The sequence below is a fragment of the Ursus maritimus genome, unplaced genomic scaffold, assembly GCF_017311325.1.
Source record: "Ursus maritimus isolate PB19 unplaced genomic scaffold, ASM1731132v1 scaffold_19, whole genome shotgun sequence".
NCBI classification, from domain to species: domain Eukaryota; kingdom Metazoa; phylum Chordata; class Mammalia; order Carnivora; family Ursidae; genus Ursus; species Ursus maritimus.
This window is the reverse complement of record NW_024424341.1, coordinates 49980382-50007040: the sequence shown is the minus strand read 5'-3', so window position 1 is coordinate 50007040 and position 26659 is coordinate 49980382. Positions and strand designations below refer to the sequence as shown.

Genomic DNA, 26659 nt, shown 5'->3' with positions numbered 1-26659 from the left:
AACACCTACAGGTAGGCAGCAGAATTGGGGCCAAGCCCGGAGGCCGGATTCAGGCAGGTGGTACCCTGTCCCCATTTCACTGCAGAGGCACGTGGGAGACCAAGAAAGATTGCAGAGCTGCGGGGAAAGATGAAAATCATGGATGCCAAAGTGATTCTGGTCCAAGTCACTCCAGTCTCAGGAAGGTCTCGGTCTTCCCCTGGACAGGGTGCATCCTCCTGTGCCCTCAAAGGCAGTGTTTCAATGTGTGGATTAGTCCATCGTGGGTCATTATTTAAGCAGCAGCAGCAACAACAACAACAACAACAAAACAAAACAAAGCAAAAGCCAACTGAGTGGGGTATGGCTAGAATTTTTCAAAAGTGACACAGAAGAAGAAAATGCCAGAAGTTAGCACAGGTATAAGACTAAGTGTTGTTTGGTGAAACTTTATGGGCACGCACTTGCAACGTAAGATGTATTTCACTCAAAAAGATTGGAAAGATGAGATTTTTTTAAAGGAGTCCATGTCTAGAATAGGACATATCACATAGTGTCTGTCCTGTGTTAATTTTGTAGAGTTTAAATCAGCGACCCCATAAAGAAAGAAAGCACTTGCTTAAATTTATTTTAAAAGGGAAGGCCCTTTTTATTAAACTTGTACATTTTCTTCTCTTCCTTTCAGAATCCTAGTAAAAAAAAAACCTTTTGTTTCTGCTTACTAAAAAAAAAAAACCAAAAAACAAAACCACACAAATCAAACAAAGGAAACTATTAAGACATTACTTTTGTGATGGGAAAGGACGCTACAGGATTCACCGTAAGCCAAAAAAACTAAGACCTGGAGCAAAGAACTAAGCTGAAGAGCAGCCAACTCTGATCTGGGGCCAGAGCACTTGCAGGATGAGGCAGAGCCCTCCTCCGAGCGGATTCCCAAAGCAGACCCAGCCGGGAGAGCAGGAAGCAACCCTCTTACCTTCTGCAGTAACAAACAGACCCGAAGCCCTAATGATCGCACAAGTACAAACCAATCACTCTATTTTAAAAAGCACACACGCATGCTACACTTGTCTCCCCTCATTTCCCAGGTTCTCGTCATCAGCAGGGAGGCCTGAGGAAGGGCGGCCTCTGGCTGGTAGGGCCTTCACAGGACGTAGGTGTTCTTCACCAGGTGCTCCTTGTCGTCCCCAGAGCTCCAAACCGTGCGGAGGGTGCGCTCCTGGTTCTTCCGGGCCACCCGGATCAGGCAGACCACGGAGGCGCCCAGCAAGACGATCAGGACCATCACAAAGAGCCCCACCAGGACCACCACTGGGGAGGAGAGAAAGGCTTCAGAAGCAGAAGGGCGAGGAGCAGCAGAGCCAGCGCGCAGCCGCACGGGGCTCACGAAGGACACATGCACGTGGGCTCAGGGCGAGGACCTCCCCCGGCCTCAGCCTGGGAGGGTCTGGAGAACAGACACCACCGGCCTGGGAGATCATTGAGCAGTCTACAGTCCCCAGAAGCAGGCTACTGAGAAAGGGAGGCGCCGCACTGTGTGCACAGTGGCTATTTGTGTTCTCTCTTTTTGAACAAAAAGAATCCCTCTTCACACTGTATTTCCACCTCTCAGGGGCAACCCGTGCAGGAGTCCCAAGCCACCAAATGGGTACCAGGATGTAAAAAGCACACCCCTCTGGCTCATGTGTAAACATAAACCCCCAACATTTTGTGTTCACACAGCACTCTGACCAGCTAGAGAAGGATGTGGCCGGCAGTGGCCATGCGGCTGCCTGTGGAATGAAGTAAGGGCGGAGGCAAGGCTGTGTTCGGAGCAGCACCGGGAGGGGACACTCGTGCTCCTAACTGCCCAGGTAAACTGAACAGTGGTTGGCCCACCGCCGTCTCACTGGTTAGCTAAGATGCTTTCCTTCAGGTGGGGCTCCAGCTAAAGAACGTGGCGTCCTGTGGCAACTACCTGGCTCCCTCTTGCCATGTGGCTACAGAATGGGCAGGGGCGGTTCCTTCTCCACCCGCAACCCTCCATACCTGGGCTGCTTTCTGCCCCGTGCCTGGCAAACCAGATTCTAGCTTCGCTCCTCTACAACAGAGCAGACACGCAGGCCAGGTCTGGGCTCCTGAACAGGAAGATAGGTGGAAAGAGGCCAAACCAGTGTGGCTGGTCCTCTGTGCAAACACTATCATCCATGACTCAGGCTCGGAATCAGAAACAAAAGCAAGAGGAGGCCTGGGGTCTTGTCAGACCAGCCTGCTTGGGGACAACAGCACTGGCCCTGCCTCGCTCTGCCCACACACAGCAAGGGCTCTCCAACTTCCTGTCATCCATGACCAACTCAGCACACCCCACAGCAGCAAAGTTCCCTCCAAACCTGGAGCCACTGTGCAGCAGGCCTGTGTGCAGCAGACCCCACAAGCCTAACGGCAGAACTCATCCTCCAGTCACCCAGAGCTGCCCGGGTGGAGACTGCCTCCCTCCAGCCCCCACTGATTATACTATGTGGTGGGACAAACATCCACCATATGTTCCAAGCTGTCTGACCGTTCGCGTGCAGAAACATGACTTTCAACCCAAAAGATGTTTACGGGGAAGGAGTATGTGTCAGAGACAATATGTGCCTGCAAAAACACAGCTGAGCTTCGTCAGGGAAGGCAGGTGGAGGAAGGCCAGAGGCCTCTTACCTTTAGTGCCATGGGGCAGGACAGGATACAACTGCTTGCCTGGAACAGAACACACAACCCTAAGGTCAGCTCACGGTCCTCCTGCCCTCTGGAGCTGCCACCAACGAGGTTTCACAGGAGGCTCTAAGGGACTTCTTCCAGATCTTTTGAGGGTTCTGAGGCCTTGCCATCCCGGTGGGGACCTAGGACATGTTTGTGCAACAGCCGGGCCCAAAGCCCACCTCTTCCCCACAAGGGAGCCAGAGAATGGTAGTGTCCTAATGACAGCATTGCCAAGCTCTTCATTTTAGGGACGGGGAAATGGACCCGTGTCCTCTCAAGAGGCCTCATCCACCCACCATTGTTTCTTGCATTTAGGAATCAGGCAGGCTCACCAAAGCAGCTGTGCATGCACTCCTCCTTAGAGAGATAGCTGTTTTTATTGCCCTGGCACCCTCCATAGATGAAGTTGTCACAAGAGTTCTTCTCTGCATCAAAGTACCAGCGTGAGAAGGATGCGCGGCAAGGCCCAGTGACTGCTTTGGCAGTGCAATATTCTGGGAATGACACAACCCAAGGAGTACAAATCAGCAGGGCTCAGAGGTGAAATGGAACTGGAATGTTCCCAAGGAGTCGTACTGCTGCAAGCCAACAGAGAAACAGCTCTCTGCTAAAGGAACTTGTAAATTACAGACATGGCCAGTCTGGCCCACTTGACAGTCCTCCATGTTTCCGGGTATCTTTCTCTTTACAGCCAGACTCCATTGGTAAGGAGATCACTCCATATCAGGCACTGTTCTAGGCACTTTACATGTATGAACTTGGTCTCTAAGGGATCTGTCCTAAGACCCTCATTTCACACTTGGGAGGCAGAGACACAGTAACCTGCCCACAGCCACACAGCTGGCGAGAGGCAGAGCCAGCACACAGTACTGCCTTTCCAAAGGAAAGCTGCCCCGCCTGCATCTGGGGCATGTCCACTTCCTACAGCCCTGGGGCATTCTCGTGAGTTCTACCACCTGAGAAAGGTCAGGTCTGCTCTACACCTTCCTTAATGGAAAGACTCAAGTGTGTCTCAATTCCCAACTAAGGAAGAAAACATGTTTTTCCCATACATAAATATTTTTAAAAAGTTATACCTTCGTAGTCGAAAATATCACTGGAGAGGTCATCAGAATCGTGCCTTCTGGAAACTAAAACACAAACATCCACGTCAGGGAGGCTGGGATGGACACAGTACATGTAGCCTGGCTGGGCCTGAGACTAACAGGGCCCACTGAGGGAGCGTGGACTCTGGCACCTAGGAGTGGAGGCCCCTCCATGGGTAGGCTTGTCACCTCCCATAGAGTCCTCACGGGCTCTATCATACACACTGGAATAAATGCTGGATGGGGAGGCCTGCCTGTCACCTCAGGGGTTACTATGGAAACTCATCCCAGCCGCAATTTCTGAGGTAATGAGGAAGATGGTCTTGTTCGTTCTCTGACATAGTGAGGAGGCCCCTCACTCTCCTGGAGATATTTTCTTCTAGAACAGGATGGAAACTAGAGATATCATGTCAGTGCCTGAGGGTTCTAGATGACCTTGGAGGCCAGCTTGGGAATAAAGAGTGAACCCAGGCAAAGCAACGGTCAGGACAGTCACAGGATTCCTGGCCTAGCAAAAGTGGAAAGTGATTCTAACAAGCCAGCCAACCACTGAACTAATAAATACTCACTCTCACGTGAGCACTGGTATCAGAACCAGAGGACCAAAGCCAAGGCTACAATCAGTGCAGAGCCGCTGGCCAACTGGGGAGCTGCCCTCGAATGGGAATGGGGGCAGATTCCCTCCCTCCATAGCGGGTCTTGCCCAGCAGAGCCCATGGGAACTGGCCTTCAAGAAAGCTGGGCTGGACTTGCCAGTGCACCTGGACCACTCACCCCAGGCTCCTGATGCAGGCAGAGTCCTTTAAGCATGAAGGAGGAATGGGGCGGCTGCTGTCAGCACTACAAAGCAAGCTAACATAAAGCTCGAGATCAAGGACTGCAGTGGGAATAGAGGCGGGGGTGGCAGAAGACAGAGGACTCGGCACAGGGAGGCAGATGGCAAGGACAACCGAGAATAAAGGAGACAGAAGAGGCAAGGAGAGGTGGGGTGGGGCAATGAAGACAGCACAGCAGGCAGAGGCCAGGGGACTTGAGGCCAGTCCAGAGAGAAGGAAGGGGCCTGAGCCGAAGGCAGTGGCAACATCCACAATCCCTTGTCCCCCAGGAGGAAGCAGAGGCGAGCCTGGAAGCACTGCAGCATCTCTCAGCCCTCTTGTCCGCTGGACAATGTGAACTCCCCGGTGTAAGGACGCCAGCCAGGAGCTAGAAGCTGGTGGCCTAGGCAGAGCCCGTTTATCCATTTGGGATACACAGACCAGGAGGTGGAAGCCCTTATATTACTCCCAAATTACAAATGTCCTTTCGTGGTCCAGATGGCCCTCATTCCATCCTCGGTTGTTTTAAGAACCTCCTACTTGGGACAGAGGAATCTGCTCCATTCCTGCTGGCGGCCAGATCATCAACGGTGTTCTCTACAAGGGGATGGATGACACAGCCAGAAAGGGCACCTCAAGAACGCCCTGTGACACAGAACAAGTGCAGCCCCTGAGCAGCCACGGTGCCACGTGCGTGCCTCACACGGTGACTCCCGCTTCTCCTTTACGTGGGCCCTTCGATGTACATGCCAGACCACAAGCCTGCTGGAACTTGGAAATCAGGAACCAAGTGGGTTCCTTGTGGGTTAAACTTTAAGATCACTCGCTGGTAATCAGAGCAAAGATGCATGAAATGACTTTAAAAAGACAGAACGGCTTCCAGGGCCAAATAATCTGTTTAACTGTATTAATTCACCCAACAAATTAAAAAAATTAGGTATGCAGTAGTCTGAATATACTTCATGCCGCCGAATTGTGGGAAATCGGTAAATTTTACAGTATGTATATTTTATCTCACACATACACACAAAGTGATGGGGTGAGGTGGAGAGGCCAGGAATACAAAAAAGGAAGCACTGGCAGAGTCCAGGAAGGACAGGACCTGGCTCCACTGCCTCCCTGCTGGTCCCAGAAGACCTGGGGCAGAGGCACGGGGCCAGCATCACCTGATGCCATTAAACGTTCATATCACAAACCAGCGTCCCTTGTTCCGCGCCTCTCTTCAGCAAGAAATCTTCTGGGAATTTGGCTGAGAGGCTTGCCTACATGGACTAAATGTAGAGCAGGCTCAGAGATCCAAGTGTCTGGTCCCCTGGGTGGTTCCGGTTCTCATTATAAATTAATAAACTGACATTCTCATTCTCATTTGGCTTCCCACAGAGGGTGCCTGCTCGGGGAGAATATGCTGGCGAAAGACTCCAGCAACTAGCCGCTCGGCAGTTCTAGCTCTCCTCCCAGACTCGTGCGAAAACACTTCACAAGACGCGCAGCCGGGCCACGCTCGGGTGCCAACAAATGAGCGTTCTGGGCCTGGAGACTCTGGACCACCTCGAGGGAGACAGCTGTCTGCCTTCTCCCAGCAAATTACAACCCGTGACCCTTTGTAGCAACATCCTGTCTGAATGCCCACTGTTCACTGCTTGTGTTCTTAAGATTTCAACCGTTTTCCTGAAAAATAAGGAGAAACTAAAACAGGCAGGTACATTTGCTACAGCTGACTCTTCATGGGGAAAGGACAGAAGAGGTAGCAAAAAAATAATTCCCTTTAATTCCTGCTCCCATACCAGATCACAGCAGACAACAATAAATACAATAAATGGTGTTTTCCTCAGTCACCATCTGGTAAGGTTGCCAGCTGCCCCCCAAAAGGAGAGGAACTTGCCTGCATGATCCCAAAACAATACCCAGCCTACCTCAGCTCTCCAAATACTGAATGTCTGCTGGGCAGTGCAACACAAAGATCAGCGAACTGTTCCTCGAGATGCTCCCTCACTGTGGGCTTGTGTGCTCCAGCACCGTTTTGAACCTCAGGACACAGCCAAGGCCACTGTTGTTTCCCCCTCTTTATGTACAACTTTAATAAGCATATCTGATTTCTGAATGCAGAACTCAAAGCTAAGGGAGATTATAGCCAGTGCATGAGGAGACATAAAACCCAACAAGGATGCAGGGCTCGTCTCTGGAGCAGGGCGCACAGGCTGGCGGCATGCGGTGAGCACTGAGGACCCCAGTGAATCATAATCCAGAGCTGGAACACTGATGCCAAGCCATCAAGAAACGATGCAAAAAGCCACGTAACAATGTTAGGGAGATCACCAATGAAATTGTTTGGCCAGCCAAATCCTTGGGTCTCTAGAACACACTTGGAAGTAATCAAGCCCCAGAGGACCAACATCTCATTGCCGTAAACTCTGAAGGAGGCCCTCACGGCTCAGTTCAGAGCCAGCCCACACTGTTATGGGACTTTAGGTTCTTATTTAAACTATGAGGCTCTCTGGGGGCACCTGGGTGGCTCAGTTGGTTAAGCAGCTGCCTTCAGCTCAGGTCATGATCTCGGGGTGCTGGGATCGAGTCGCACATTGGGCTCCCTACTCGGCGGAGATCCTGCTTTTCCCTCCCCATCACTTGTGCTCTCTACCGTTTTCTCTCTCTCTCAAATAATAAACAAATAAATCTTAAAAAAAAAAAAAAAGAGCTTTAAACTACGAGGCTCTCAAAGTCAAAGTCAACACTATCTTGACTCCGCTGATCCCTCGCCGGTGAGGGCTGGGAGAAGGACAGATTCCAGAAAGCATGTTCTAGGTTTTTTTTGTTTTTAAGATTTTATTTACTTGAGAGAGACAGAGCGAGAGAACATGAGCAGGGGGAGGGGCAGAGGTAGAAGCACACTCTTCACTGAGTGGGGAACCCGACGTGCGGCTCGATCCCAGGACCCCAGGATCATGATCTGAGCCGAAAGCAGACTCTTAACCAACTGAGCCACCCAGGCACCCTAAGTATGTTCCAGTTTTAATTTGACTCATACCTTGGCTGGCTGGGTGAGCTCAAGTCATTTGTCCCAGAGGTAAAAATAACCCAAATGCCCAGGGAGCACGGAGGGCAGCCTGTCTGAGTGGCCTGGCGGACTCTCCTCTGCGAGGCCCGGCAGGGGACTTGCACTCAGCAGTGGGAGAAAGGAAGTCAAGAAGAAGAGGCAGTCAAGTCCCCCTCCCCCAGCTCCAGCCTGTGGCCTACTGTCCTTTCTGGGAAGAGGAGAGGACCGCTGTGAAACCACTATGTGGGCGACCTTCAAACTGCGCCTGTTTCTTCTGCTTTTTAAAAACATCCCCCAGGTTCAGCCGTGAAGAATGAGCACAATGCAAAAGGCATCACATCCCAGTTAATAACCTGTCTGTAAGTTATACCATTTCCCCAGGGACCACTGTCTTACCTGTGACACCAGCACATTTCTCAAGACACTCCTCCTTGGTCAGGTAATTATTTTTGTTCCCTTCACAGCCACCATACACAAACTGCTGGCAGGATCCATCAGTGACATTGTACCACCACCTAGGGAAGGAGGCCCGGCATCTTCCCACTATCTTCGGAACTTGACAAAACTCTAAAACACAAAGCAGAGACCAGTTGGCTTGGCAGGGCAATCCTGCCAACAGAGAAGACGCACAGACCTACAGGAGGGGCGCAGTTCTCCAGATCCCCGACATCCAGCACAGCTTCTCTGAACCATTTCTAAAGTGCGGCCACCAGGCTTAGTGACTCCTTCCTTGTACAGGAAAGAAACACATCATCTAACAAAGATACCAACCCACCCACCTTAACTACATTTCAGTTGCATGTTGATTCTGTCCCTGCCCCCATTTACTAAAGACACACAACATCCAGTGTAGAAACATGGCTTTCAAAGGCAAAAACCACACCAGACGCCAAGGGGGAACTTCGCACTGAAGGATGTGTCTTAACCTCCTTATCCACTGTTTGACCAGGTCAGACACTTCACACTCAGATTTCCCCAAGAGCCTCAGAAAGAAGCTCCCAACTCTAGGCCTCCCACCTTCCAAGGCAGCTGAGGGCACTCCTCTGCTCCAGTACCTGTGATGGCTCCCATCTGAATATTCCAAGAGGGGCCTGGGTTTCAAGGCACCCCCAAATCTGACCCCACTCTAGTACAAGGGAAACAAGCAAAAATGTTATAAAATTCCAGCCAGCTACAGTTGCCTCAAATGGCCTAGACAGATGCTCTCTCTTAAAAAGGTAGAGATAAGCAAGTGCTGGGGGTACCACCTGCGCCAAAATAAGACTCTGTCCTGGACGGATCAGGAGGATGGAAAGCAAGCTGAAAAGGGAGTGACCTGACGATGTGATTCAATGTCTGCCCAGTAGCACCCTACCATCTTCTGGGATCATGAGTCCACATCACCTCTTCTACTCCCTTGGCCTCCACCCATCCCCGGCTTCTGGCATAAGGGCGTTCCAAGCTGAGCAGGGCGCTCAATAAACATCTCAAACAAAAGTACCCAGGCCCAACACTTGCTTACATGTGGTCATTTACTCCTAATTATTTTCATGTTTTTGAGGTCTACTTCACTAACTAGGGGACAGCTTTCAAAAGCAGAGGGCAAGATCTCCTTTCCCTTAAAGTATGTCACAATAATGGGCATGAAACCAAATGTTCCACAAAACATCAACTTATGGACAAAAAAGGTTGTAGTACTGAGCAAAACCTCAAGGAATATCACACCGATAAATCACAGATAATTAGTAAAGCGGAAAAAGCATATTCTGAAGTAAATTTTCTGTTAATTTGAAAGCAACCATCCTTTAAATCACCAATTAAAAAGTACCTTATCTGGATACTTCATATGAACAGAATCATTTAATATGTCCAGAAAAGGCAAATCAAGAGAGAGAGGAAGTAGATTAGTGCTTGCCTGGTGCTGGGGGGTTGGGGGATGGTGAGGACTGCAAATGGGCACAGGGATCTTTCGGGGATGATGGAAATATTCTAAAATTAGATTGTGGGGATGGCTGTACAACTCTGTAGATGAACTAAAAATCACTGGATCATATGCTTCAAACAACTGATTTTATGGTATGTAAATACTTTAATAAAGCAATTTAAGAAAAAACAGGGCACCTCCTCTCCATAAAACATTAACCAGTATCAGCTTGGGTGTGCACCTGGAGCAGATACTTTTGACAACGTGCTAAAGGTCACAAAACATACACAATCAACAAGGCCCGAGGAAAACACTGTAGGAAAAGAGTTCTCTGGTGTATGATTTGCTCAATCCCGGCTGTCATACGTCTGAGGCAGCACTGCTACTAACAAGACAAGATGGAGAAGAGCCACACAGGAATCCACATATGACCCACAAGTGAAAACGACCTCAAGGAGGGGAGGACCCAACTGCTACAGAGGTGAACAGCCTCTCCAATGCCCTGCCAAGCTGAGCGCCCTGCAAATCACTCAGACTGCTTGGTATCCTCGCTTCTTGAGCAGTTTCGGGGACAGTCTTTCAGACAAAAATCCGAGAGAGGAACTGCACAATTTAAATGGGTGAACTGGGGCGTGTGGGTGGCTCAGTCGTTAAGCGTCTGCCTTTGGCTCAGGGTGTGATCCCAGGGTCCTGGGATTGAGCCCCGCATCAGGCTCCCTGCTCAGCGGGAAGCCTGCTTCTCCCTCTGTCTGCCACTTCCCCTGCTGTGTTCCCTCTCTTGCTGGCTGTCTCTCTGTCAAACAAATAAATAAAATTAAAAAAAAAAAAAAAAAACCAAACAATAAATAAATGGGTGTACTGTATCATAGGTGAATTACATCTCAACTAAAACAAAAACCCGAGGGGCGCCTGGGTGGCTCAGTCATTAAGCGTCTGCCTTCGGCTCAGGACGTGATCCCGGCGTTCTGGGATCGAGCCCCACATCGGGCTCCTCCACTGCGAGCCTGCTTCTTCCTCTCCCACTCCCTGCTGTGTTCCCTCTCTCGCTGGCTGTCTCTATCTCTGTCAAATAAATAAATAAAATCTTAAATAAAACAAAACAAAAAAACCTGAGAGAATGCCAACCAAAGCTGAAAGCAGCTAGGTGGGAACTACCAGACACCACAGCAGGGAGTTCGACAGGTTGACCACCTACCTTATCAAGGGTGGAAATTTGGTAGCTTTTCCTAAGCAAGGATGCCGGGAACATGCTCTGTGCAGGTGAAGAAGGCTGACGGTATATAAAGAAGAGAAAAAAACCCTATCTAGGGCTGGAGAGCAGTTATCTTAGTGAAGTCACACTGCCCAGAATTTGGCCCTCGTCTCTGTCAGCTCAGACACTTACTCGTGGTGCCCCGGCTGACGAGATGCAGGGATGTGGACACCTGTTGACAGAGCGCACAGGAGGCTGCCAAGAAACAACTGTCAAGCAGGTTGGAGGTACACATTAACCCACACACCACCTCAGAAAGCAGCCTGAAACAGAGCAGGTCGCTTGGAGTCAGAATAGGGAAAAGTCGGCTGTAAGATTCCCATGAACATTCTGCTCCATCAGGCTCCACCCAGCAGGCCGGAGGCGCACAGCAGACAACTCAGGACACACCTCGGTCAAGATACCACAGTCAAGGTGTGCCTCTGGGACACTTCCTTTCCTGACTGATGCCTCTTCCTGACTGGAACATTCTTCCTGTAGAGGTGACGGTCTCTTCACAACAAATCCTGTGGACCTGGGAGGCCACTATGTCCCAGAGAGCGGCTCTCATCTGCTCTTAATGACAACACATGGACTTCACAGTTTAAGTTTCAGAAAACAGACTTATTTTTAGGTTCCCTGGATAGGGTAGGAGGGGACTGGGGGGAAGGGGGATTTCACTTTTGTCACAGGGGAATTTAGAAATGTCTTTTTTTTTTTTTTTTTTAAGTAGGCTCCACACCCAACATGGGGCCCAACACGGGGCTTGAATTCACAACCCAGAGATCAAGACCTGAGTTGAGATCGGATGCTTAACTGACTGAGCCACCCAGGCGCCCCTAGAAATGTCTCTTCGTTAAGAAAAAACTTAGACAAAAAACATAGCATGCCTGTAAAGACAGAATGTTGACAGTTGCTGAAGCTGACTGATGGTCCATGTGGGCTCACAGAACTGCGTGTACATTTGAAAATTTCTGTAATAAAAAGAGAAAAAGCTTATCTTTTTTTTTTTTTTACACAAATTTGATTAGAGTAAAAGTAAAAGCTCCAAGTAGCAGAATAATTGGCTGAAGCTAGGTTCCATCAAGGTGAAATTTAACCATGCTCTTACTGTGTCAAGGCAGAGTCCTTTCTGTGAGTCTGGAAGCTCCCTGTCAAATGGAGAAAATTCTCATTTTTGTCATATGCTTTTATTAACTAAACTGCTTTTAAGCCTCTATGATAGAAATTTTTACTGTCTAGACTTAAGAAGTGAACTAGTGAAAAAGCATTTTGTTTTTGTTTGCTTATTCGTTGTAAAGGAGACAGTGTACTTTCGGATGCACAGGCCACATATTCTTCACCCCCACCCCAAAGAGCATCAGTGCGCTCTCTTTCACTGTTCTCCGAATGGCTTGTACGAAAAGCCAGAAATGCTTTAGTACGTAACATGGCTTCCATGACTTATCATCTTCCTTAAAGTGTTTCTTTTGATTAAAGCACTGTACTTTGGTAAATCCAGTTTTAAAAAAATGAAAAAAAATGGGGGTGCCTGGCTGGCGCGGTCGGTAGAGCTTGTGACTCTTGATCTCGGGGCTGTGAGGTCAAGCCCCAAGTTTAGTGTAGAGATTACTTTAAAATAAATTCTTAAAAAAAGAAGAAGAAGAAGAAGAAGAACCAAAATGCTCAGCATTACTTATTTCTTGAAAGCCCTTCTGCTACCTTCACTGAAGCATTATGCTAAGCACATTATGTGCACTATTTCTAAGTCACAATAAAACAGCAGGTCAGGTAGTGACACGCTCACTTTACAAATGAGGGCACTCAGGCTTGGGGTGGTTAAGCTAACCACAAGCAGAGCTGAATCCGAATTCACATTGGTCTGATTAGAGCCAGGCATTAACATAACACCCCCGCCTCAGACAGACCGACAGACAGACAGAAAAAACCAGTATAGTAACAGGCAGTGGGAAAAACATGAAACTGAAGATGCTTAAAAGCCAAAACATTCCTCAGGATCCTTAACACGATCCAAGGGCTCAAGAGGCCAAAGCCTCTGCTTGTGTCCAATGACAGGGTCATGGACAGCATCACACCAACTGGCCAAGGCTGAGGGGAACTTGGTAGGACAAATTTTCAGGTTATTCCTTAATAAATAATTCTATTACTCTTAAGAGATGACAAAACGATATATTGGTCTTAGAATAGCATTAGAAAACAATCACGAAAAATATGTCTCAAGTCCTATTTGAATGCTCACAAATGCTAGTGCAAAATGAAATACATCCCCATAAGTTTTCAAAATGCAGAGGAAATGGAGAAAAGCTGAGGAGCTCCAAATTTGGAAATACTAGCTTCAGAATACGTAAAAAAGCAAATTCCTGTCTTTAGGAAACAGTAACATTCTTTTGGAAAAGCATCAGAAATGGTTAAAAATCACACACTGTGTGAAATACGAACCTAATTACAAAACCCTGGCAGGCATTTGAACATTAGCTACTATAAAATTGCCAAGCAGCCTGGTCTTCGTCATGGAAAACAGGTTCCTCTGGTTCTGAAGTCACCAGAGATTTAACCAAGACAACAAGCCAATGGCTCAGACACCTTCACTCCATGTGCAATCGGCTGGAATAACCTGCTGTCACCTGCTAACAAGGACATCACAGGAATTTTAGGCTCCCAGGCACTACCAATCCAATTTAACTCTACAGACTTAAGAAGGCAGTACCTAACACGCTATTGCAGTACCTACGTTAAAAAATTATCTTAATAAGCTATTTCAAATATTCTGAAAAGCACAGAAAACACCGTAATACAAGTGTGTTTGCTTCTCAGCGTTATCAAATTCCAACCCTGTGTACACCCCTTACTTCAATCCTACCCGCCCTCTCCCCTGAATTAACCACCCTGAACGTGTTCTCTTGTGTTTTTTAAAAAAGATTTTATTTATTTGAGATAAAGAGTGAGAGAGCACGAGCAAGGGGGAGCGGCAGGCAGAGGGGCAGGGAGAGGGAGAAGCGGGCTTCCCGCTGAGCAAGGAGCCCAACATGGGGGCTCGATCCCAGGACCCCAGGATCACAACCTGAGCCGAAGGCAGACACGTAACCGACTGAGTCACCCAGGTGTCCCAGAGTTAAGTTTACTTCTACAACAAGTGAAAAGAACTTTCCTAGGAGTCTAGCCCTTGATACACTTTTTACTCCCATGGGTGCTACACACTGAAGAAACCTGACTTCTTGCCTCACTGTCTGCCTAATAAAAGAAAGCCTGGGATCATCTCACCAGCCTGAAGTCACTCATGAAATGGTCCTCTTCCTCCCATCCATCTGTTTTTCTAGAGCAAAGCTCAGTAAACATCTTTTATGGTGGGCCAAACAGTGAACACAGGCAGCACTTGCTTTGCACGATAGTGTGGAAAGCAACAAGAAAATTTGTAACTTCCAAGTCCTCTAAATTTGTCAAAACATTAAAAACTGTGGGTTATAAATATATAGAATGAAAAATAGTAAAATTAGTTTTTACCTAGTACAATGTGGCTAAAATATTAGAAACTTGAGAATTAAGGTGTTTAAATTTCTTTGTAAAAAAGAAAAAACTACCAAGAGTAGCTTGAACAATGCCTGCGATGGTCTTTAGCCGTATGACTTCTGATATGAAGCAAGCATTATTTTCAATTCATCTTAGTGAATTGTCCTACATCTTTCTAGGTTTGGATCAGCGTCCAACATTTTATCCTTTGCTATTTCAACGTCACAACTGCTGTAAGAGTTGCTTTACTTTTTGTGGAGGTTTTCGCCGCCGTTCTTTCCACTGGGAAATCATCCTTTTTGTCACCACTTTCCTCATTTCTGTCGATGAGTGGACCCTCACTCGGGCTCTTGGGGCTGTCTATCCGGTCTCCCCAATCAAGGCAGTATCAACATTCCTGCAGTTGGCGAAGGCTTCCATCACTCCACTGCCGTTCCACTGGTATTGTGCCCAAGCACTACCACTTTTTCTCTTCGCTGCACTTTTCATCTTTTTTGGCCAATCCCCTCTATCGATTAAGCATTTTTATAAACTGTAACACAGGATGATCACTGGGGAACAAGGAGGCAACTCAACCACGTGCTTTGCTGTGTGTGCAAATGGGAGTCACAGACGTGCAGTGACCGATCACCACGCGTATATGTCATTTACATGGTGATTTGTGGCTGAAGAGCTATTAGCTGAAACTTGTATTTGACCCAAGTACCCAGAGTTAATATACTGTGGTAACTGAAATTCGTGCATGTCAAAAACCACGCCAACAAGGTCTGCCTTTATTCAGGCTTTGTGGGTCATAGTCTAACTTCTCAACTGTGTCACTATAGCATGGAGGCAGCCTTAAGACAAATATGTAAATGAATGAGCATGGCTGTCATTTCAGTCAAACCTTACTTATGGACACTAAAATTTTATTTCCTGTGATTTTTATGTGTCTTAAAATACTGATTTTTTCAAACATTAAAAAACGTAAAAACCATACTTAGCTTGCAGGCCATACGCAGACAGCAGCCACGAACTACAGTTTAGTCTCTTCTTTAGAGTGTTTATAAAAACAGTGTTCAGATTTTCCGCCCCTGTCATTATAGAACTCAGCAAGTCTTATATGTGCAGTCAGAAGCTATCAAGTAGACTCCCAGGGCTCACGTTTCTTGTAACAACACTGACCATGCATTCCTCGGGTTTGTCCTTTGCCAAGAACTCTGCAGCACACCCTTCCATCACTAAAAACAGCACTACTCTTTCCATTAAAGCAACTTAGAATTCTAAGGACAATGGCCAAAGAGAAATTCTGTTATAATACTCCTCAGACATTCGAAAATCTTACCTACACACAAAAACATAAGAGTACAGTTCACTCCTCAGTATCAAAAAGCAAACAATAAAGAGTCATGTAATCCAAGTGTTTTAAAGAACGGGGGCAACAATCACCACATCCACAAAGGGCTTGGTGTTCACCTGTAACAGCTGAAAATTCACCATCATGACATCATGTTTGCGCTGGTTAATAACTTGTGAGACATGCACACAATGGAATACTCAGCACTGTTCAAAACAGGCAAAGGTGTGTGTGCCGGTATAGAAAATGTCTTAAGACTAAGAGGGGGGAAAAGCATAATGGTTTACGTATTATAATTCCTTTCTAAGCTTTTAATTTAGATGCGTGCATGAATGTACCTTTAAAGAAAGGGCCTGAGGGCGGGAGAGAGGCTTTTCCACAGTTTTTCTTTTCCATCTGTATCTTTCAGTACAGTGAGTATTCTACTCTTGTGAATGCATTCATTACTTTTGTTTTTTAAGGGTCAGCAGTGGTTTTATCAGGATAGTGAATTATGGCCCCTTCTGTTTAAAATTTTCAGTTAAAAAACTTTACAGGATAAATAAAATTGAATGTGCTAAATTCCTTAGTATCTTGAGCAGTACTAAGCAACAAGTGTTCGAATAGCTATTACATGTAAATAGGGTCAACATACGGTGTTCCCTCTGGATCAGGACATTTTTCAGAATGAAAGGGGGTGTTCTTAAGAGTCACTCTGTGACATATGGTGGCATAAATTGGAACCTTCCAAGGTAAACTGGGCTGAGTAGCCATCCTATATAGAACGCACTGACTGGGGATGTGGTCTTTTGCCCTCCAGGGGTTTACAAGTAGGACAAGACTCACTTGGGCAGAAAAACAAAACAAAACATATCACACAAAGTAAACTATTTCGATCACATCTGAAATTCAAAGAGCTTGTAAGCCAACATAAGGTACAAAGGAAATGACCAAAGGCTCTGGTATAGGGACACATACGAAGAGTCATTTGGAAAAGCATGTAGGACGGATCCCCGTTCTGTGTGCAAGAATCCCTGGCTGCCTCCTACCCTTACCTATGCCGCGCTGTCTTACCTAGAGGGAGTTCTAACCTTCCTGCGCCTACTTCCTCACTCGAAACATGGGAACAACAGTACATGCAACAAATGCATACTAACCTAGCAGCAAAGCCAGAAAATATATAAACTCCATATTCTTTAATTCAGCAAGCCACATCGTCACTGATTTAGGCCTGGCTGCTTAAAAAAAAAAAATGCAGATTTCAGAGGCTTGGAGTATGTAAACAGGAAGAATCTTGGGAGGCTCAGGAAGATCAGGCAAAGCTCTGATCATGGATTCAGCCTATCTATGACACAGTAAGAGATATATATTTGGTCACCGCCCACAGCACCTCCCCGGTGGTTTCTGAAGTGCTAGGAGCACCTTTATTCTAATAATTGGTCTTTGACCTGGGTTCCTGACACAAGAGCTAAAAGCCTGGGAATCTCTGGAGTGACAATGAGATGACTGGTGGCTGGAGGACCCCTAGATAGCTTCAGGATGGGGGCTGGTTGCCAAAGACAGGGGAAAGATTGACAGGTTGGAACTTTCAGCCCCACCCCCATTCTCCAGAAAGGGGTGGGGGATGGGAGTTTGAGTTAATAATCAATCATGCTTATACGATGAAGCTTCCTAAAAAACCCTAACCAAAGGGGTTAGGAGAGATGGGCTGGTGAACACATCACGTACCAGGAGGCTGGCTCACCCCAAACTTCACAAGGGCAGAAGCTTCTATGCATGCTGGGGACCCTCCCATACTTAACTCCATGTCTTCATCTGGCTGTAACACACTGGTAAATGTTATCTCCCTGAGTTCTGTGAGCCATTCTAGCAAATTATAAAATCCGAGGGGGTTATGGGAACCCTTGATTTATAGCAGGTAGGCTGGAAGTAGAGGTGACAACCTGGGACTTTCAACTGAAGGTGTGGGAGGAGCAGGTTTAGGACTGAGCTGGAAACCTGTGGGGTCTGGGCTAACTCCATGGAGTTGGTGTCAGAAGTGAGTTAAACGGGTGTCCACTGAGAAATGGAGAATTGCTTGATGTGGAAAAGTCCATTCATCTGGTGTCAGAAATATTCTGTAGTAAACAGTTTTCTCTTTAAAATCCAATTGGTTTAGCAGTAAAAGCTGAGAATGTTAGCAAGAGAACTATCTTGAGGACATTAGAACTCAACCCACGTTTAAGTGAAGGGCACTCTGTGTGATGTATTATACATGTTCTGGATCTAGTTAGTATAAAAGTGTTTTCTAGCCAAGTTTGTTAGTAAAAAGTCCCCTTCTGTGACATCTAGACTTATGGTGCCTGCTTTGGAATGCACTACTTATTAATCTTGAGGCTGTCCTGACAATGGCTTGTCTGGGAAAGGGCACTTGAATTCAGTGTTGAGTAATAAAGCAAGAAGACTCAGCTTTTCCTCCATAGTCTCTGCTGAGATAAATTCTGGGGGCATGCACAGATGTGTTTTTCTTTTCTTTTCTTTTTTTTTTATATTTTATTTATTTGTCAGAGAGAGACAGAGCACAAGCAGGGGGAATGGCAGGCAGAGGGAGAAACAGGCTCCCCACAGAGCAGGGAGCCCAACGCAGGACTTGATCCCAGGACCCAGGACCCCAGGCAACCCCACAGATGCGTTTCTTAAAAACAACTCAAATGGAAGGGATGTCTTTGACACACAGACCAATAACATAAAAATGTTGTGAAAATTAAAGGAGTTTTGTATTCCATTCTAAGCCCTTAAAACAGAGGTACCTGTTAAGCACCTGCCTTCAGCTCAGGTCATGATCCCAGGGTCCTGGGATGGAGTCCCACATAGGGCTCCCTGCTAAGCAGAGAGTCTGTTTCTCCCTTTCTCTCTCCTTCTCTCTCTCCCCTTGCTCCTGCTCTCTCTCACATAAGAAAAAAAAATTTTTTTAAAGCCCTTAAAACATTTAGCACAAAGCTTTGAATAAATAGTAGATAATATATTTTTATGAGGCCAGACTAATATAGGGACAGTGGGAATGAAGATAAGAAAAGGATGACACAGGGGCGCCTGGGTGGCACAGCGGTTGAGCGTCTGCCTTCGGCTCAGGGTGTGATCCCGGCGTTATGGGATCGAGCCCCACGTCAGGCTCCTCCGCTGTGAGCCTGCTTCTTCCTCTCCCACTCCCCCTGCTTGTGTTCCCTCTCTCGATGGCTGTCTCTCTCTCTGTCGAATAAATAAATAAAATCTTTAAAAAAAAAAAAAGAAAGAAAAGGATGACACAATTCACTACTTAAGTCCAACTGAACACGGCGGCTGACAGGACACAAGGGATAAGGAAATCCACAAGTACAACCTCAAGCCAGAGTTGATCAAAACAACCCAACCATCACTCCTCCCTTTGTTTTTCTGCTGTGTGACCATTTACCGCACCTGAAGTGATACCTTTCCTTATCTTCACCCAGAGTAAGACAATGGCGAACTATCACACAGATCAAAGTCCTGCAACCCCACATTATCCTGAGATTAAGAGTTCAGAGCCTAGGGAAAATAAGAAAAAATATGCCCTCGTTACCCATTTGGACCTTCCAGTATCTCTTAAAAGAATGAGAGAATCTTTAAAAGTGTGTAAGTGAAGAGGTACTGAGGTACTCACGGCTCTTTTAATTCCACTGTGCCAGATTCCAGAGTTGACATTTATTTTACGATCAGTTTTACTTCAAAGAGATCTAGAAGTTCACCTATTTTGGTTAGCTGGGTAGGTCCTACATACTTGCGTGCTTCTGTTTTCAGTAAAGAAAGCTACTAACTACCCATCTCCTCTAGCTTTGGGTGCCTGGAAGTTGTCATTATTAGGATAAATAATTCAGAAACTTTAAATAACCCTTAGATATTTATGAGGAAAGAACATTTACAATGACAAATCCAACTTACATTATTAGATTCATAATATCTTGTTTTAGATGTAAAACCTTGGCATTTTAGATATAAAAGTTTACATTTTATAAACCATTGACACCACTCCTACACACTGTCACCTCGTATTCATCACTCAAACAAGACTATAAATTCTACTCTTACCTAAATCTATAACTAGAATCACAGTAGCCCATCTGAATAACTTGGAAGGAAACAGTTTCAATGTCTTTCATGGGACTGCCTGCTAATTCGTTCAAGGATTCTTAACATTTTCTGAATCATGGACCATTTTCATAAATTGATGAAAGCTAACGAACCCTCTCCCTTGAACAGCGCTTCTCAAACTTTTTTTTCATTATCATCATCTTAAGGAACCTTTTTAGACATGTTTTTTATTATGTTCCATTAAATTTCAATACCACATGCATACTGTCTATTAGTTTATACGCAGTGGCCCTTTGAAAGGTCACACACTATGATAATAACTAATACTTTTCACCCCCTTAAGAGCATGTCCTAGACTCTAAATGACAGACCCAGGGACACACATAAAATATGACATATGAACTCAAGGACTTCAGAAGCCACGGACCCAGGACCCTGTTGGGTGAGATCCATCTCAAACACTAGTGTGTAAAACAATTGCTAAATTTTTTGCCCTCATTTCTAAAATGGATTTCCAATCATGAAAAATATACTTCAAATACTTTCAAAGTAACTAAACTCTAAAGTTACTGGGCCTCAGCATCCATGTTCCAGCAACCCTTTTTTAGTTTTCAAAAAGATCTTGTCAGAAACAATACATGAAATGACACCTGTGACCAGGACTGCACAAAGACACCCATAATCCACACGCTAATGCCTCTGGAGTCACTGTGAAAAATGCATTAGTCATGTGACCAATGGGCCACCAAGGCTTCCTGGGGTCCATGAAGTCATTTCAGTGTGACCCCTTCAGGGTTCTCTCCCCTCTCACATGACTCTTCAGGCTACCTCATCACTTACTTGGCCTCAGCACATGGCCAACTACCTCAAGACAAGTGGGAGAATTGCAAATGCCTCTGGGGACAGGAAAAATGAGAAGTGCGAGGAGAGCTGGGTGAAAGAGGAGAAAGAAGTCTGCTTTCTCTATCATGGCTGAGCTCTCAAATGCTGACCAGGGCAGAGAATGTTTCAGTGGACCTGAAAGTGAGGCCCTCAACGTTCTTTAGGGACTGTCACCATCTGAGGTTCAAAGGCCATGTTTTCAGTACTAAGCACACCAAACCTTACCTTACTTTTCTTATGGTACTCATCACTATATATTCATTGCTCATTTTATTATTGTACTGTCTTCCTTTCATTACAAGGTAGCTGCCATGCATCAGGAGGTCATTTGTTTTGTTCAGTGCTATTTCCTGCGTCTTAAACTGTACCTGGCATGTGGTAGGTGCTCAATAAACGTGCTGAATAGGAGCACCTGGGTGGCTCAGTTGGTTGAGCGTCTACCTTCGGTTCAGGTAGTGATCCCAGGGTCCTGGGAAAGAGCCCCACGTGGGGCTCCCTGCTCAGTGGGGAGCCTACTTTTCCCTCTCCCTCTGTCTGCAGCTCCCCCAGCTTGTGCTCTATCAAACAAATAAAATCTTTAAAAAAAACCTATGTGTTGAATAAATCAGTGAATAAATATTTCAAAATATCCTGGAACCAAACTGCCTTGACTGCAAGCAAAACAAGTGCCTCTTCTGTGAAGGGCAGGAATACTAGAAGATGCCAGGGGCTCCTGGGTGGCTCAGCTAGTTGAGCGCCAGACTCTTGGTTTCCACTCAGGTCATGATCTCATGGGTAGTGGGATCAAGCCCTGTAGCATCAGGGCTCCACGCTCAGCAGGGGAGCCTTCTTGAAGATTCTCTCCCTCTGCCCCCCTCCCACTCACGGGGGTGGGTTCGCTCACTCTCAAATAAATAAATCTTAAAAAAAACACAAAAAACTCTAAGATGCTACTTTGGAGAACCCTCACTCAGCTGATCACCAATACCCACTGCACTTTAGCTCTTTGTCATGTATCTGACCACTCAGTTACAACCATCAATGGGTGAAGGGAAGACAAAGGAGTGGTGACTAAGAACATGCTTACTGGAGAAGTGCTGGCAAGTTTGTCCTTTTAGTCAAAGTTCTGGGGAAACTGTAATTAACCCAAGAGGTTGATGGAAACTGAAGATCACTTGAAAGCACAGTAGAGGCTCTCAAATGAAGGCCACTGCACTTTTCTCCAGTAGAAAGTCCCAAGAACAATCAACAAAAGACGATGAGCCCAGTACCCATTAACACCAAGCTCTGATGCCCAAGGTCAGGCATAAAGTTACTGGCAGCAGGAACTACACTTAAACTTCCCAAAGCAATTTTTGAGGTTTTATTCTGAAAAGGAAGACACAATTGACCTTTCTCTTGATGGTTTTCTTAATAACAGTTTCTTTCCTCTAGCTTACTTTATTGTAAGAATACAGCATTGAATACATGTAACACAAAATACGTGTTAATTGACTTGTTTATGTCATTGGTAAGGCTTCCAGGGGGTTATTAGTAGGTTAAGTTTTTGGAGAATCAAAAGTTACATGTGGATTTTCAACAGCACAGAGGTGCCCCTAACCCCCCGCAGTGTTCAAGGGCCAACTGTTATGATCTGTCCTTGAATTGAGTGAAATTAAAATTACATATTTTGGGACACTTGAAATAAGAGGACTTATCACCCGGGGAAGAGATTAGGGAAAAGAAAAAATCACAAACATCTGCGGCCACCTGATAAGGGCTTTTCCCTCCCTAACAGCAATAATACACCCCCCCCCCCCCCCCCCCCCCCCCCCCCACTCCAGAGGGTGGACAGGATAGTATAGAGGGTTTCCTAAAAGTATTTTTTTGAGGGGGGGGGGGGGGGTGTCACAACTCAAATGCTAGAGATACGGTGGCAGGCCAACTACATGAAGCCTGAGGGAGAGCAGTGTATGTCCTTTCCAAACAGAGCACTATGGGTGCTATGCGGGAACACTGACCTGGTGCCACTGATCTTCACATTTTTCAGGCAGAGCCCCAGCCAAATTTTTCCATAAAAAATTCCCGACTCTAGAAATGTACAAGTCACATAAAGCCTGTTTGAGGCCTCTTGGGAACGGCCAGTTTATAATCTCTGTGCACTTTCCACGGCAGACTGGTATTCTCCCTGAATGCTAGAAACACCCAGAGCAGCATCAGCTTTCCCCCACCTCCATCTGCAGGCGTCGGGATTCAGGACACCCTTTGTCCAGACTACAAGTGTCCACTACATCCCACACCCCTTCCTATCTGCCCTCAATGTTGTCAGCCTTGAAACCACATGGCACTCCTATCACTTGCTTATCACCACATCAGCCCCAGACTCCTGAATTTACCCCCTCAACCCCATACATCCAATTTTGTTCCCATCTCTCCTCCCCCTAACTTCTGGGGCTTGGGAACTTAGCAACTACCTTAAGCAAAATCTTTCATTTTCTCAATCTCCTCTCCGAACATTCTCATCACATTCTTACTCTAACCAAAACCTGCTCTCCCTTGAGGACATGCCCAAGAGGGTAGGTCTCCTTGCTCCTGGTGCTGCTTCTACACCATTCTCCTTCTGCCCTCTCAAAACTCCAGCTATCAATCTCATCATCAAAGTAGATTGTACCCCACCTTGGTTTTTTTTTTTTTTTAAGATTTTATTTATTTATTTGACAGAGAGAGAGAGACAACCAGTGAGAGAGGGAGCACAAGCAGGGGGAGTGGGAGAGGAAGAAGCAGGCTCCCAGTGGAGGAGCCTGATGCGGGGCTCGATCCTGGGACTTTGGGATCACGCCCTGAGCCAAAGGCAGACGCTTAACAACTGAGCCACCCAGGCACCCCTGTACCCCACCTTGCGCATCATCTGCTAGCCCAGATCACTACTCCTCATTCCGTGACTTTAGCTCCTGGCTCACTGTTTCTCAAGTTGCCTCTCTCATCATTCTCAGGGATTTCCATATCCAGGTGGTTGACCCTCAGATCACCCTGGCCTCTTGGTTCCTAGACCTCTTCTCCAGCGATCTTGTCCTCCCCTCAGCCTCACCCCACAATGGTTATGCCTAGACCTTGTCTCAGTAACCACAGCTTCTTGGAACCTCAGCTTCAAGCATCTCGCTCACTGCCCATTGTATCCTGTCTTTCTAGCTCATTTTCCCCAAAACCTCAACTCCAATAATCCACTTTTCCTCTACTCCTCAGCCCCCTCATGTCTTCACACAGTTCAAATTCATGACCAACCATGACGACCCCCCCCCCCACATTCACTACATACCTCCCCACCTCAACATACTCATCTAGTGGTACCTATGCAGTTGCAAGTAGCTGGAGAAACTTATCTCTCTTAGTGGAAGACGCTGCTTCCTGAAAAAAATCAAAGCAATCAGAAGGGGGGGAAAATCAAAACTACCTCCCGCCTCAAATTAAACTACTGAAAGCTCTCAAACAAACAGAACTGCAGATAAGGAAGGTCATTAGTTCACCCAACCAGACAGGAGTACTTCTGAAAGGTCAGGAGGTCCAGTCAGCTATAGCAGCCAGAAAGGCCACTGGGAAAAGAGAAGGCCTCGGAAGCCAGACTTGACTGTCAATTACTACTGTGTGACCTTAGGCAAGACCTGTAACTTCACCACCGCACCAGGCTGTTTCAAGGATTAAACAACACATTGGAGCTCAGAGTAAGCAGTAGAGGTTAACCCTAAACTCAGTTTTGATAAAGTCCCAGGCCAGGTAACTGGAAGGTACATCCTAAGATAATTACACCACTGAAAAAAGTACAGAAGAGCTGTCAAATTCTAGTTCATACTGCAAGAATGTTCAACACCTACATTCTTTCTTTTTTTAAATAAGTTTTTTTTTTTTTAAAGATTTATTTATCTGAGAAAGTGAGCAAGAGAGAGCACAAGCAGGGTGAGGGGCAGAGGAAGTGGGAGAAGCAGACTCCCTGCTGAGATGCTCCATCCCAGGACCCTGGGATCAAGACCTGAGCCAAAGGCTGATGCTTAACCTGCTGAGCCACCCACACGCCCAACACCTGCATTCTTGATTCCTTGACCTACAGAGGTGATCCTCTCCCCACCGACCCTTGACATCCCCATTAGCTCATTTTCTCCTCTCTGCCTCTGGCGTGGGGAAACTAAGAGCTTTCAGAAAACACCACAGGTGATGACTTGGTGTACAGACACCCTATTTTCTCTCTTTCCACCCAAAATGCTGGCCTACGAAGCCACCTGGCTCCTGCCTACTTCTCCCACCTCCTCCAATTCCCTCCCCACCCCCACTCCTACTCCAGCTAGGATGGTTCTCTTTTCCTTGAATACCACCAGGCTTGCTCCAACCTCGAGGCCTCTGTTCTCCATTACCTCCAATCGGACTCTCATCCACCAGGTCTTTGTGTTAGGGCTCAAGACGTCACCCTCCTCAGAGAGACACCTCCCCTGACCACCTGAGCTAAAGCAGCCCCACCATCTTACATCACGTTGTTTGTGTACTTCAACTTGTTCATTTACTTCTTAGTAATTTAATACTGTGGTGACTGCTCTTTATCTAAATGTTTATTCACTGTCTCTGTCTCTCCCACTAAAATATAAGCTCTTTAAGTGCAGGGACCTGGCTTGTCTGAGTCACAACTATTATCACCGGTGCCAGCATCATCCCTGACACATAGCATGGGCTCAATAAGCTTTGCTGAATCAATGAATTCTTTTTTGAAAAGAGGGTTTTTTCCAAAGCCTGGCTGTGCTTGTCTGAAGCAGTTGAGGTTATGACAACACTTGTGCAAAAAGACCTTCCCAGGCCAAACTTTCTGGTGAATGTAGAGATTTAAATTGGGCCTTGTTCTCCAGCAACCTGTAAGGACCAGCTCCACGAACCCTACCCCAGCGTCTCAATGCCAATTCTCTTCTTATACCAAGGGGTCCCCACTCTTGCACCTTGGCAAAGCTTCTCCATTCCAACACTTTTGCTCTTCTTCTCCTTCCTTTGGATATCACTGAGAAACACCTTTCTTTTCGGAGCCGTTCTACTGCAACTGAACCAGCTAAGATTTCTCGGGAGGCTGTGGTCCAATATGTGAAGAGGTGGGCGTGGGGGCTTCTTCCCAGGGGCTAAAACCGCCACTACGTCACCTAATCCAAGCCCCACCCTCTCAGGCCTGGCCCCCCAGGGCTCTCCTGGGCCCTAGAACTTTCCTCTGCGAGGAGGAGGCTGGCGTTCTGTTGGGCCTCTCACCCCCTTCCTGCCACAGGAAGGCCAAGGCCACTCCTTCTTGGCCAATAGTCCTAAGCCTCCTCCCTAACCCGCAAAAAACTTTCCCAACCCTGGCTCCGCCGCCTGTCCTCACTCCCAGGGGCACCCAAACCTCTTCCCCAGGCTCAATCTCCCCAAGCCCGCTCCACCACACCCCCTGAGCTTCACCAGGTTGTCCCCAATTTCCTCTCCCGCCTATTCGCCCTGTTCAGACCCTGCCCAAGGCCCCTCGCACCCGAACTTAGCCCCCGGACCCTAACGCCCCGCCCTCGGCCTCTCGGCCTTCAGTCCTCCCAGGAGACCCGCCCCGGCCCTCACCGTGGACGCCACGTTCTCCGCTGGCCGCCTCAGCCCGGAAGAGGAGCAGCGAGGCCAGCAGGGCGAGGAGCGCCCCGCACCGCCTCGGCCCACACAGCTGCGCCATGACGGGCTCCACCCAGCAGCGCAGGAGAAGCCTCGAGCCGCTGGCCGTTAGGGTCTCGCGATCAGGTGCGGGAAGACCCTTGCCGCGCACGCGCGCTGGACAGTCTCGTGTTCAGGTGCGGGCGCTCCCAGAGGGTCTGCGAGGTGCTGCGCCGGCGCCCCTGCCGAAGTCTCCTGGGAGCGTCCCCCTCGTCGGACCTTCGGTGTGCGGACACTCTGCCTCCTACGCCCACGATGCTTCTGTCCACCCCTCACTCGCCCCTTGCCCCCGGCGACACTCAGCGACTCTCTCACGGTTCAGAACCCCACCACACTTCCAAACCCTCGGTGGGCGCTGGAGCCAATGGCGGCCGCCTCCGAGCAGCTATCGAAGGTGGCCGGTCAGGGAGGGGGCGGGGCGCACCTGGCGAGGCGGAGCGCGCAGAGCGCAG

The 26659-nt window shown here is 47.3% G+C and overlaps 1 protein-coding gene across 3 annotated transcripts; it reads right to left on the bottom strand.

The window, feature by feature from the left end:
* Positions 1-603: 603 nt before the first annotated feature.
* Positions 604-26659, bottom strand: SPINT2 (serine peptidase inhibitor, Kunitz type 2). Of its 3 annotated transcripts, XM_040633913.1 has the most exons (7): positions 26124-26646; positions 11659-11742; positions 8031-8201; positions 3777-3830; positions 3033-3194; positions 2659-2697; positions 604-1290 (listed from the first exon to the last, which is right to left on the bottom strand). In XM_040633913.1, the coding sequence occupies exons 1-7, from the start codon at positions 26227-26229 to the stop codon at positions 1124-1126; spliced, it is 783 nt and encodes a 260-aa protein (XP_040489847.1). In that variant the 5' UTR covers positions 26230-26646; the 3' UTR covers positions 604-1123. The 3 variants fall into 3 exon arrangements, with proteins under 3 accessions (XP_040489847.1, XP_040489848.1, XP_008686890.2); XM_040633914.1 differs by lacking the exon at positions 3033-3194 and having other exon boundaries at positions 26124-26659; XM_008688668.2 differs by lacking the exon at positions 11659-11742 and having other exon boundaries at positions 26124-26637.

Excerpts from the sequence above, each read along its gene's own strand:
- SPINT2 (XM_040633913.1), bottom strand. The coding sequence starts at position 26,229 with ATGGCGCAGCTGTGTGGGCCGAGGCGGTGCGGGGCGCTCCTCGCCCTG. Across the intron at positions 11,743-26,123 it reads CGGAGAACGTGGCGTCCACG|AAATTTTCAAATGTACACGC; the intron begins GTGAGGGCCGGG and ends TTTTTATTACAG. Across the intron at positions 8,202-11,658 it reads TCAACATTCTGTCTTTACAG|AGTTTTGTCAAGTTCCGAAG; the intron begins GCATGCTATGTT and ends TTTGTGTTTTAG.